The following is a 14252-nucleotide window of genomic DNA, read 5'->3' as shown; positions in this document are numbered from 1 at the left end:
TGACGGCAACATGTTAATGTTTATGCTGGTAGCTTTAACCCACCACACGTTTTTACAGCCTGTCAAGTGAAAACAAACAAAATAGTCTCTGTTCTTCTGCTACCATTTCTGAACGAAGATCGTGGTACTCAACATGTTACAATTTTTGATTCTGGAGCCGTGTTCCCCTTTCTCTTTACATGTGTTAAGATGCTTGGTGTCCTTATTATGGAAGTTTCGATGCTTGCACACGAATCTTTATTTATTTCGCCAGAAAACACAAGGTTTCATTCGCCATCTGGCGTGTTATTGCGTTTGTATGCTGTTCATTTGCTTCGTTTGGCTTTATTTGATGTGGACGGAAAACAGAAAAATAAAAACTGTTTTATATATGTGGACATGTCCGAAAGAGCAGAGACCACAAATGGATGCACACTTCGCTCTAACCCTTATGGGACCCGGCGAAATGCAGCAAATAATGAGGGTAATCGACAAGGGGCACTACATTAGTTGTGAGTCGATAAAATTGAGAATTTGGGTGTGATGGGAGGTGTTAGCGGCCATTCGCGGGAAATTGCTGATATTGAACCATCACAGATGTTATTTCGTTGCTATCTTCTAGGACACGTAAATAACTCTCCAGAATAAAGTGTACCTTGTATGTACCTTACAATTAACAGTGTTACACCTTTCCGCCTACTGATTACTTGCTGCAACTCAGGCATACATATTTACATTCAGTGTCCCAGAATCACGACCAGTCATTGTCTAAAGTACCTACTGGAGCAGCTGTTGAAGATTGTAACCAATGTCATCAGAATACCTCATAATGAGGCTGCTTATGCAGATCATTCGCAAAGCCTATTCAAATCTTCACTTTTCTGTTGCATGCATGCTTCTTTCTATTCAAGCATTGTCATAACTATGAATGCAACTACATTGTCTTTTCTGATGCACGATTTCTCTCATTCGCTGTTACAGAATCAACAAGCAGCAGTGATGGTCAAAAGTGCAGCCCGTAGATCATCGGGCAGCACAGAATCTGCAGCGGCTAGAACACAGTCGATGAAGTAGAAGGAGACTGCCGATGGGGAAGTCTCTCGGTAGGCTGTACATCGTTGCTGACTTTTAGACTTCATTATGTTAGTGATAATGGTGAACTACCACCAAAACGCATTAAATTAGATAACATGGAACAGGTTGCTGCTCATTCTGCATTTAGAAGTGTGATAGCTAATAGGTTTGGGTTTAAGGAGCCTAGACATTTCTGCCTGTCTTCCTGTTTTCGAGAACAAAGTTTCTTTAGTGAACCAACGTCTTAAAAGCAGTTTGTTTCTGGTCTTCAACTTTACCTTCACAAAGCGACGTGAAAAAAAAAAAATCTCTCAGTACAAAGAATGCGAATTTAATGCCATCCGAAATTACTAATGATTGGTACTCGACCAATACTGCTGATAAGCTGTTAAGGAAAATTGGGGCCTTTTAGCAGAGATTCTGGTTGGATACTAAAAGAAATACTTTATTTGCTGTTAAAGTTAATCAAAATAAGAGGTTTTGTGCAAGACTATAAAAAATACATTACACATATGACACTGTAGCTCCGTCAGAGACAGCAAAGGGTCTGGAAGAGCATGTGAACCGGATGGAAATTGTCTTGAAAGGACGATATAAGATGATCAACAAAAGGGTGAAGCTGAGGGAATTCGATTCGGAAACAAGAAACTAAAAGTGGTAGATGAGTTTTGCTGTTTGTGTAGTGTGATGCGGTCGGCAGGAAAGAACTAACAGTCGATTTGAACACACTTTATTACAATTAAAGAAAAGATACCTTCTTGGCATACACAAAGTTTTAAACGCAGAACAAACAGAAAAAACGCACGACTCTTTGGTGGCAAAACGGATAAGGAAAAAAGGCAATGGAAGATAATAATGACCAAAACCACTCTACAAAATACAACGTGCTACTACAATACTGAGACAGGATTGTACCCTATACCCGATGTTGTTCAATCTGTATATGGAGCAAGCAATAAAGGAAACAAAAGAAAAGTTCGGAGTAGGTATTAAAATCCATGGAGAAGAAATAAAAACTTTAAGGTTCGCCGACGACACTGTAATTCTGTGAGAGACAGCAAAGGACTTGGAAGAGCAGTTGAACGGAATGGACAGGGTCTTGAAGGGAGGATATAAGATGAACATCAACAAAAGCAAAACGAGGATAATGGAATGTAGTCGAATTAAGTCGGGCAATGCTGAGGGAATTAGATTAGGAAATGAGACACTTAAAGTAGAAAGGAGTTTTGCTATTTGGGGAGCAAAGTAACTGATGATGGTCGAAGTAGAGAGGATATAAAATGTAGACTGGCAATGGCAAGAAAAGCGTTTCTGAAGAAGAAAAATTTAACATCGAGTATAGATTTAAATGTCAGGAAGTCGTTTCTGAAAGTATTTGTATGGTGTGTAGCCATGGATGGAAGTGAAACATGGACGATAAATAGTTTAGACAAGAAGAGAATAGAAGCTTTTGAAATGTATTGTTACAGAAGAATGCTGAAGATTAGATGGGTAGATCACATAACTAATTAGGAGGTATTGAATAGATTTGTGGAGAAGAGGAGCTTGTGGCCCAACTAGACGAGAAGAAGGGACTGGTTGGTAGGACATGTTCTGAGACATCAAAGGATCACCAATTTAGTATTAGAGGGCAGCGTGGAGGGTAAAAATCGTAGAGGGAGACCGAGAGATGAATACACTAAGCAGATTCAGAAGGATGTAGGCTGCAGTAGGTACTGGAAGATGAAGAAGCTTTCACAGGATAGAGTAGCATGGAGAGCTGCATCAAACCAGTCTGAGGACTGAAGACCACAACAACAGCAACAACAACAACAACAACTACAATACTACTGCGACTGTATATAAGGCTAGGAGCCGGTGTAAGTACTGGCCGGAGCTGTTGCTAGCGGTTGGTACACTGCCGGCCTGACGGTCTCGGCGTGTGGAGTGCTAGATCCGTGATGTGAGTTCTGATTGGGAGGACACTGTCACATGTTGTCTAGCGAAGTAGTTCTGTTTTTATTTGGAAAGTCTGTTTTGTCTCTGTCCGCTGGCGATGTTTCTCTCCGCGTTCCTGAAAAGGGGTCGGCAACACATCTTGCGAATCGATTCTGAGGGCCCTTTAATAATACGGGGCAGCTACTACATTTCTCCCCCTGGAAAAAAATGTACAGCACCACAAACTTTCATAGGAATAGGGGCGTCCTGGTCGACGTCCATGGGTTCGTGGCTGGCAGGGGAGCGCGGCGGCGACGCAGCACGGGCAACTGGCGGCGGAGACAGCGGCTGAAGCGGAGGCGGAAGCAGAGGTAGAGGTCTGCGCGGATGCGGATATCCGCGGATATATCCGCGGATATATCCGCGGATATCCGCGGTATTTGTTACTTGGCGGATAAAATCGCGACCGGCGCGGATATCCGCGGGTCATCTGCGGATAATGAGCAAGGCATCTGCCCAGTACGTATGTTGCAATGTTAGTTGAAAACTTCAAGTCTGTTGCACGGCCCGGGTAGAGCGGATGTCTGTTGTCCTCAGCCCCTGGCTACGACCGACGTAACTGTACCCAAGAGACCTGCGCCTAATCCGTTTCCGCGACCGTGTCTTTTCTGTGGCCTGTGAAGTGCTCTCTGGGTGGCAAACCTGCCCACTGTCTACCATCAGATGGATAGAGCATCTGTCATGTAAGCAGGAGATCCGGGTTCGTCCCGGTCGGGGCTCACATTTTCATCTGTCCCCGTTGGCGTATGTCAACGCCTGTAAGCAACTAAGGGTGTTCATTTCATTGTAATTTCATTCTAACGAGCTGCATGGTCACCGATGGTATCTGTTCTTTCGGACATGTCCGAATGAACAGATACCATCTTAGAATATATAAAAAGTAGTTAAGTTGTCGCAGAAATGGCACCCTAACAATAACTATGTCATTACATACGATAATTCTAAGTACTACTGTGTATTACTATTAATTACTCATTCAAAACTTAACTATATGCGGTTGCGGATTAGGACCTTGCGGATGCTGTGCGGATGCGGATTGCACTTTTCTTATCCGCGCAGACCTCTAACGATAGGCGCTGGCAGCGCCCACGGGGCGCCTCGGGCCACCGGACGGGGGCGGAGCTGGTTGAGCGGAACCGTCGCTCCACCGGAGGGACGCCATCGCCCGTCCGCAGAGCTCGGTGATGACCGCAGGCGCCCAGCGCTCCCGTGTATAGTCTGTCGGTAAACTGAAGAGCGAGCGAGCGGCTCCCCACTCTGTCAACCCAGCTTACGTCACAAGGCGCGTCTACAGGCTGTTTCACAACTCACAAGGGAACCTCCCCATCGCCCCCCCCCCCCCCCCCTCAGATTTAGTTATAAGTTGGCACAGTGGATAGATCTTGAAAAACTGAACACAGATCAACCGAGAAAACAGGAAGAAGTTGTGGGGAACTATGAAAAAAATAAGCAAAATATAGAAACTGAGTAGTCCATGTGTAAGATAGGCAACATCAAGGCTGCAATGAGCTCAGGAGCGCCGTGGTCACGTGGTTAGCGTGAGCAGCTGCGGAATGAGAGGTCCTTGGTTCAAGTCATCCCTCGAGTGAAAATCTTACTTTTTTTATTTCCGCAAAGTTATGATCTGTCCGTTCGTTCATTGACGCCTCTGTTCACTGTGATAAGTTTAGGGTCTGTGTTTTGCGACCGCACCGCAAAACTGTGCGATTAGTAGACGAAAGGACGTGCCTCTCCAATGGTAACCGAATACATTTGATCGCAAGGTCATAGGTCAACCGATTCCTCCACAGGAAAACACGTCTGATGTATTCTATTCGACATTGGTGACGGCATGTGCGTCACATGACATGAATATGTTGTCGACCCACCTAACTTGTACACTTGGCGAATGGGTAAAAAGATTCTTCTACCTTGCCCGATTTAGGTTTCCTTGTGGATGTGATAACCACTCCCTAAAAAAGTGATCGCATCGGACGGACAGATAATAATTGTCTGAAAATAAAAAATTAAACTTTTCATTTGAGGGAAGACTTGAACCAAGAACCTCTCGTTCGGCAGCTGCTCACGCTAACCACGGGACCACGGCGCTTCTGAGCTCACATTAGCCTTGATGTTGCCTGTCCTGTGCATGGACTACTCAGTTTGTATATTTTGCTTTTTTTCATAGTTCCACACAACTTCTTCCTGTTTTCTCGATTGATCTGTGTTTAGTTTTTCAAGGCCTGTCCACTGTGCCAATTTGTAACTAAATCTGAGTGGGGTGCGATGGGGATGTTCCCTTGTCAGTACCGGCCCTGCCGCGGCGCTCGCTTCAAATCTGCGGCGAAGCCGTGTACAGATACGTCTCGGCTGCGTTTATTTTTAGACAGATGCATTAAGACCATAAGGAATACAAAAAAACTATAGCTTGTTCCGAAACACAACATTATAGAGTAAATAATATTAACATAATAACGGTCAGGAATGTACTACAAACATAGAGCCAAATGCCTGTTCATGTGAATGTATGTTTCTCTATTGCTTTTTGTAAAACGAACCCAATATAATGCAATCAGTCTGTAGAATTCAAGGCTTGTTCTTATTTTGTGTTTCTACTAAAAGGTAGAAGTTTTCTTTGAAGGACTGCATTGAAACTTAACAATTCTTGCAACACAAAGAGTGTTTAAAAAGTAAGCAGAAATTTATAATTTTGTGTCTTGTATTAGTCCGATTTGCACTACTTCTTTGTCAGTGTTAAATAAATAAATAAATAGACATGCCTCAAAAGTATGTGTTCAACGTTATGCATATTGGGTATTTACTCTGTTGTCAGCTGTCAGAAAGGTTACATGTGTTTTGGTAGCATCAACGATTATTTGTTTTGTATAAAAATAAATTAGAAAATCTGCATTAAATTTTGTTATAAGAATGGAATAAATTGTATGAAATTTTTAGAAATGGTAAATATTGCTTTTGGTGAGCCTGTTATGGGTAGACCAAGGGCAGACAAGTGGTATAAACATTTCAAAGCTGGCCTTAAAGGACAGCGCTTTTACAAGCGTGGATGACATTAAAAATGTACACTTAAGAGACCTATAAACTATCCCGAAGAAACAGTTCCTAAAGTGTTTAGGGAATTGGAAAAAGCATTGGCATATGTGTATAGTATGTAATGGGGATATTTTGAAGAGGATAACATTGCTGTAGCTTAACAAATAAAGATCTTACCAAAAAATAAAAATTAATATGTCAACGCATCTCGTATGTCAAGCTTTTTGCTTAGGTGTCCAGAATCGGTGTACATGTTTCGAAGGAAATTTCAGCAGTGTTTAGAATAGCTATTGCGCAGATGTTTTAAGCAATATGTCTTAGAATCAGGTGACTAGTGACCGAGATAGAGATTTAGTGTTCCATAAGCATCAAAGGTTTTACGTGATTTGGAAACTGTCTATAACGATGGCTTTCCTCCCAAAATTATTATTTTTCCTTCATGGCGATTCCAGTAAACCATGCGGCTAATTTTTCCATTCCTTACTTCTGCGTCCTATTAGGTGAGGCTGACGTTTGCATAAATTGCAGCCCTTTAATTGGGACTGGTAATATTAGCCAACAGTTCTTTTTGGGTTGCCTCTTTAATACATGCTGTAATAACATTAGAGACGCTCGTTACTCCGCAAATACCTCCTCTTCCTAGTTTTATGCAAATTTTCTTGCAATGCTAGACGATTATCCATCACTTCCGGATACCGAAGTACATCAGTAAGTATACAAAGTTAACTCACTGACACTGGCAACTAAGATCCCACGAACAGAAAGGACGTATATCACTGCACGCCGATCTACACCGCTAGACAGATAACGGGCAACAGATTTTGGGTGCCCCTGTAGGCTGGTGGCAGCATTCTTCCGGGAAAGGCCAACTCCCCCACCAAAAGCGCTGCTCGCTCTAGAGTTTACAGACAGACTTTTATATGAGGGAAGGTCCGGGCCCAGACCACCTGCCTGATGCGAAAGGAGTGCGTCAGCGTGCGGGCGGGAGGTTGAGAAGCCTCGGGAACCAGGACAGACAAGGGAGAGGGGACTGGTCGACCGTGTAGTATCTCTGTTGAACTCTTACCAGCATCGGGGGGGGGGGGGGGGGCGGCGGTATGTAGCAAAGAAATGAAGCACTGTCTCCTTCAGCGGGAGATGGCTCAGAAGCTTATCGATCTGGGTCTTCAACATCCGCACAAAACGTTGTGCTCGGCCGTTTGATGCAGGGTGAAATGGGGCGGTATGGATGAGGGAAATTCCATTGGCAGTACAGAATTGATTTTAATTTTAATAATCAACAGCCTCAGTTGCAATGTTTACCTAGATTTACCTAGGTTTCAGTCGGGATAACTTAATCTTCTTCAGAATAAAAGTTGAGAGGTGGCATGAGCCCCCTCTCATATTTCTATCTTACTCTGAGTAATTCGATTTTCCTCTCTAATTGCATGCGGTGAGAAATTGCTATTCCTTCACACGTGGACTTCCCACGCAGCGTCTCTCGTCACCCGGGTGGTCCGTGACAGGCGAGTTCTGCTGAGCTTGAAAGGGTTAAGCTGACGGGTGTGAGGGAGTCGAGTGGATGCTTTCCATTGACATTGTCATAAGAGCGGCGGCGACATGCCCAGGGGGGCCAGAAGGAGCGGCTGGGCTAGAGATTCCGTTACTTTGCAGAAACTTAGTCAAAACCGTTTCTGGCGGGCTACCAGTGAGGCGTGGGAAAGACTTGTGTTCCCAGGCAGTCTTGGCGGGCAAATTCCCACGTTTTCTGCAAAATCATAACTGTGATTGGCTTGCTCTGGGAATAGCTCCGTGACGTAGCAAAATCGGCGCAGAAATTGGCGCCAAGTATCTTCATTGGTGGAATAGTACTGCGTCGGCAATAGAGGGGAATTTTCCGCCGGTTTTCGAGTTGCTGATTGGAACGTTTAACCACGACCACTGTCGTGGGGGCGGGAATGTTCTGGGTTCGGCTTGTACGGATGCTCTTGAGGGGGGTCGGCTCTCGCCTTTCGGTCGGGGTAGGTTACAAGACTGAGCTCTCGCTGCTCTGGACAGCCTACCTTCTGTTGGCTGTCTAATATACTTTTATTTGATTGTAAATGTTTGACGAAGTTGCTGAAGTTTCGACTTCAATGTAACTTTCCGAGTACAGTTGACAATTAAGCGTTCTGCGTACAAGCGGCCTATGTTGTCTGTCTTGGACAGTTTTGGCTAAAGTTGACTGTATCGGAGTTACTGTGAGACTTCGCTCGTTAAATCAATCACTGTACCATCAGTGATTGTATGGCGGGCCTTCTTTGTCTCCCTCAGAGGCGTATTTGTGTTGCTAGGTAGTCTTTAGTCTGGAACAACCAGACCAGGAGAATTTGTTTTGGGCTATACTCACGACATTATCATCACCACGACGGGACGTCAAAGCAACCAGCCATCGCCTCCGGTATGGCAGATGGTGTCCTTGCAGTTAAGAAGACAGCTTGGTAATGTACGTCCGCAGCACCGGCAAAGCAGGCAATTTTGCTAGGTGATAATCAGAGCTCAGCAGAGTGCGCCTGTTCGTCTTTTATAACTTTTTTCTGTCTCGAGTGTTCATTGTCTGAGTTATCACTACTGTAGCAGCAATTAATGTTGGGTTGGCTGTGTGTTTCTCTTAAGATTTGAGTTGCAAGGAATTGGCTCCACATACCACTTGGTCATAAATGTCACAATCTAGTTTATGGACAACTTCACCTTCAAGGCCTTTACTTGAGTATCCAATTTGATGTACTGTAAATGTTTCATGTGTTTTGTTTATTATTTTGAGTTTAGTCATAATAAATCAAATTGTTATTTTGGACGGAACTTTAATTCTGTTAATCGGTAGAGCAACCCTTTCATTTCTCACTTTTCACAACTTTCCTTAATTTCTATCCAATTTAATTATTGCAGGTGCCAAACTCTTTTCTACTCCACTTCCAGGGTCGATTACAGTCAGTTCGCGTTTCTTCTTAATCCATGTTCAACATCAAAAGTTGGAGTTAGAAAAGGGGGTGGGGCTTAAAGCATCATTTCCATATGAAGATTCTAGAAGAATTTAGTGTTAAATACACTGCTAGCCCCGGCACCTCGCAAAGTAACTACCGTTTGTCCACAGTGGACATCATCAAGCTAAAACTACAAAGCCATAAATTATCGTCAGACTATAAAAACGTGTCTGAAACTGCCTCGGCCCCACTTCGTGACCGCGATGCGGCAGCCACGAGTGCTCTACTGGAACTGACCGTAGCGTCATGAGGCCCGCCTAGGCGGACACAATACCTTGCGCCTGCACATAAACTGTGTGATAGTTACTTTTTGGGAAAAGATGCGAACCTAACTCCTCACCTTGAATTTACTAGTAAAGTGAAATAAAAGTGCAGCTGAGGAGAAGGGCGTATATGTTTTCCTGTGCAGAACGTACTTAGACCGATTGTCTTAACATTTATGAAGTATTCGTTGGTCATGATGTGAGCAAGACATCAAGTACTTAAAAGGTATGGCCTGTCTAGGAAAATTTTGTGCTTAAGCACGAACTTTAATCACCTAAAAAGAACTTAGGAGTGTAAAGGATAATATAAAGCCAACATCGTCTTTATTATGACTAGGTCCAAAAATTTTTTTTGAGGCGTAAATGTTAAACACTTGCTTAGCTATGGTTACGACGCATCAACATCCTATTGACTTAGCACACAAATGGCCATGATTGAACTTATGAACAAGTCTATATGTAATCTGTAACATCGGCAATACGGGCCATTTAAAATAGATGGTCATTATTCAAGATTAGTATATTTGAGCTGAAATGGTCTAGAATCAACTCAAAAACTAATGCACGTGCCTGATTGAACTTCTTGATCAAGTTATGGTTATGAGTTATACAAAACACTAAAGTAGGGGATAATGTGGCGGCATTTGGGTACTCAATTTGGCTTCATGGAGGTGATCCACACATATACTGTAAAAACTGTGTGTGGAACACTGCCATCATAATTCGGGCCTGGCGACCACTGCCATTGAACTTAGGGAATGACAGCGGAATTATGTTTAAAGCTAAAGTGTGAGTTGGTGAACATCGCTCCAGTCAACACACTTAAAACTATTGACCGATAGAGGTCAATTATGCTCAAAGCTAAAGTGTGACTTGCCAACATACGTCTGTACTCCCGTGGCAAAGAGGCGGCAGAGAATTTTGATAGTCTCAGATGAAGTGGTGTTCATCATGCGTGAGACGTAGGGGTATCCCGAACAGGAGTCGATCAGTATGAGTCACTGGGAACAATGAAACGGCCCTGCGGAATCCAAATGGAGGCGTTCCCACAGAGCAGCTGCATCCGACCACGAAAAATACTGGCGTGGGGGTGCGGCCTGACGTGTCTGGCACGTGGTGCAGGCCGACACGAGGGAGGCGATGTCTTTATCCATACCGCACCAACAAAGGTGTCGGCGGGCCAGCTGTTTGGTGAGAACGATGCCCCAATGCCAGTGAGGAGAAAGTCGCTGCGCAACGCATGCGATATGACCACCTAGGGAACGTTGGCGGTCACTATACGAAAGGATAACGCCGCTGCGGAAAAAGAGACTATGCCGATAATCTGAAAAGTGTCGGACCTCTGCATTGCAGACGCTACAATGGCTCGTCGGCCAGCCCGCAACGATTTAGTGGTGGAGAGCTTGCAGTGTGTGACCCTGAGCTGTGGCCCGCCGGACCGCATCGGCTTCCAACGGAAGCGCGTCCAGGGCTGCGTCAACGTATACGTCCACATGGATACAAACCAAGGGGGAAGCGTCAAACTCACGGTCGCCCCGGTAGGCATCCGGGACAGAAAATCAGCCTTTGCGTGCTGTTCAGAGTTACAGTAGACAATATCAAACTCGAACATCCCCAGGAAGAGAGCCCAACGCTGGAGGCTGCGCGCCGTCAGGGTGGGCACTGCAGCACCCGGGTGAAAACAAAGAAACCGAAGGTTTGTGATCGGTCTGCAGCATGAAATGACGACCATACACGAAATCGTAGAATTTCGACAGGGCGAAAACCAGCTGCCTATTCAATTTGGCTGTATTTGGTTTGAGCGTCGGTCAATTTTTGGCTGCGAAAACCGCTGGCCTCTCAACGCCGTCGAGCACTTGCGAGAGGACCAGACCTAGACCATAGTCCGAGGGATCGGCAGCGACGATGAGGGGCAGGGAAGGGTCGTGAGTGGCCAGACATGGAGGGCGGGAGAGAGAGGACTTGAGACGTGTGAAAGCCTGCTCACACGCCATGTCACAAACCCAACGTGTACCCTTGCGCAATAACCCAGTCAGGGGCGCCGGAATCTTGACGGCGTGGACTATAAAACGCAGATGATAGTTGATTTGACCGAGGACGGTTTGCAGTTGCTTCACGCCGGTGGAAGGAGGCAAGTTTTGAATCACCTCGACATACTTTTTAGAGGCGTGTAGGCTGCGGGCATCAATTGTGAACCCGTTCCTCCTGACATCTCACGCAAACAAGTCACACTTTTCTTTCTGGCAACGCAGGTTAGCCTCATAGAAAACTGATCCAGTTTGTCCGCGAGGTTCACTGCGGACGAGCCACCGATGATGACATCTTCCAGATAATTGGCCGCACCGGCCGCCTGGCTTGTGAGGTGAAGGAACGACCATTGTAAGAGATTTGCGTGCAAAGAAACGCCTTCGACGGGTATGGAGTGATTATTAAAACTGTTCAAGGCGCGAGTGTATGGGAATAAACCCGGCAAGTCCAAACTTTGGTATGTGGCACCATCCAAAATGGAAACAGATGATGCTGTGTCAGTTTGTAACACCACTGGAATATGTGCGATCTCCAAGGTAATGAGAAAACGGGCGCCCGACTGGGGAATGGAATGCGAGGCGTCCTGGTCCTGCAGTCGCCAGGAAAGAACTACCTGCAATTTGAACACACTTTATTACAATTAAAGAAAAGATGCCTTCTTGGCGTACACCAAGTTTTAAACGCAGAACAAACAGAAAGAAACCCCACAACTCTGTGATGACCAAACAGATAAGGAAACAAGACTATGGAAGAAAATAATGAGCAGAACTACTCTGCAATATACAAAGTGAGACTACAAGACTACGGCGAGTGAATACAAGGCTAGGGGCTGACGTAAGTACTGGCCGGAGCTGTTCCTAGCGGCTCATAAACACTGCCGGTCTGACGGTCTAGGCCTGCTTATAAAGCCAGGTCGGCGGAGTGCTGCATCCGTCATATCAGTTACGATTGGTGGGATACTGTGACATGTTGTCTAGCGAAGTAGTTCCGTGTTTATTTGGAAAGTCTGTTTTGTTTCTGTCTGCTGGCGATGTTTCTCTCCGCGCTCCTGAAAAGGGATCGGCAACCCATCTTGAGAGTCGGTTCTGCTGCCCCTCTAGCAACAAGGGGCCGCTACGACAATGAGGGCAGCAAAATAACTGATGATGGCCGAAGTAGATAAGATATAAAATGTAGACTGGCATCGGCAAGAAAAGCGTTTCTGAAGAAGAGGAATTTGTTAACATCGAATATAGATTTAAGTGTCACGACATCTTCTCTCAAGGCATTGTCTGGAGTGTAGCCATCTATGGAAGTGAAAGTGGACGGTAAACAGTTTAGACGAGAAGAGAACATAAGCGTTTGAAATGGAGTGCTACAGAAGAATACCGAAGAGATTAGACGAATAGATGACGTAATTAATGAGAACGTATTGAACAGAAATGTGTAGATAAGGAATTTGTGGCACCTGACTAAAATAAGGAATCGGTTGATAGGACACGTTCTGTGACATCAATGCATCACCAGTTTAGTGAGGGGTAAAAACCGTAGAGGGAGACCAACAAATGAATAGAGCAAGTTGTTTCAGAAGGATGAAGTTTGCAGTAGTTATTCAGAGATAAAGAGGCTTGCACACGGTAGAGTAGCACGGAGAGCTGCATCAAACCCATCTTTGGACTGAAAACCACAATAACAACAACAAAAACAACAATAACAACATACACAAAACTGTCAAAAGTGATAGCAAATAAAACTGAAGTAATAACTGTTAAGTGAAAGGCCGAGGTATGTTTTAAGTCGCCAAAGCTGCCACGTTTGCATCCTGTAAATCAGCTTGTAGGCTGTGTTTATAAACTACTTTCCATATGCAAACAAATTAAACTTTTCTAACGTATTGTTTCTCGCAGAGCTGAAACACACTCACATTTTCGAAAAGCGGAACGAAAACGTTTCTGTAAACGCATATGGCATCCAATATTTAGTTTATGATGGATGCCCACAGGTGACAAGAAAGACAAGAAAAAAATATCAGCGTCTACTGCTATACAGGGTGAGTCACTGACTACTGCCACCAAGTATGATAGGAACAGAAAAGTTTGTGGGACAAAAGTTGCATGGGAAACGGGGGCCACAATAGGACGCTGATTTTTTGTTGCTAGGTAGGGTCACTTCACAGATATGAACGTCAACTTTGTTTTTTAAATGGGAAGCTATAGTTTGGTACATATTTTCTGATAGCGGCTATCGAGACGAATCCGGTGATGTGTAATAGTAAGGTCTTTGAAGGTCAACGAAGATCAAAAAGGTGGCATGAACGTCCATTAGAGAAGGTGTTCGAAGTGATGACCATTGGTATCAGTGCAGTGCTGCAAACTTCTTATCGTGGATTCAGTGGTATTCAAAAAGTGTTCAGATGTGTGTGAAATCTTATGGGACTTATATGCTAAGGTCATCAGTCCCTAAGCCTACACACTACTTAACCTAAATTATGGACAAACACACCCATGCCTGAGGGAGGATTCGAACCTCCGCCGTGACCAGCGGCACAGTCCACGACTGCAGCGCCCTAGACCGCTCGGCTAATCCTGCGCGGCTGAGTGGTATTCCTTATCACATCGGCAACTATCGAAGCACATGCTCTGACAATTCTCTCTACATATCTTCACGTGTAGTTGGACGTCTTTATAAAGAATATCTTTTACTAATACCCAGGGGCGTTGGATGCCAGAGGCGTCAAGTCTGACGAACGAGCCGATCGAGACACATCTCCTACGCGTCCAACCCTACGATTTGAGAATTGTCTCTGCAACTCATTTCTGGCCATCAGCGTAAAATGTGATGGACACCAATCGTGTTGATGCCACATTCTATTCATTGTTCCTAAAGGTATTTCTTCCAATAACAGACCTAAGGTTTCTTG

At 44.7% G+C, this 14252-nt stretch overlaps 1 protein-coding gene across 1 annotated transcript in view; it reads left to right on the top strand.

Annotated features, from left to right (window-relative positions):
- LOC126259847 (uncharacterized) overlaps nt 1–14252 on the top strand; it is a 695000-nt gene that overhangs the window by 85392 nt on the left and 595356 nt on the right. Inside the window, exon 2 of the mRNA XM_049956902.1 lies at nt 961–1082. Coding sequence (XP_049812859.1) covers nt 1067–1082 — 16 coding nt within the window. The 5' untranslated portion in view covers nt 961–1066. The remainder of the gene's footprint in view (nt 1–960; nt 1083–14252) is intronic.

Source organism: Schistocerca nitens, chromosome 5 (genome assembly GCF_023898315.1).
Source record: "Schistocerca nitens isolate TAMUIC-IGC-003100 chromosome 5, iqSchNite1.1, whole genome shotgun sequence".
NCBI lineage: Eukaryota > Metazoa > Arthropoda > Insecta > Orthoptera > Acrididae > Schistocerca > Schistocerca nitens.
The sequence above is the reverse complement of the archived record's forward strand: the minus strand, read 5'-3'. Positions and strand labels throughout refer to the sequence as shown.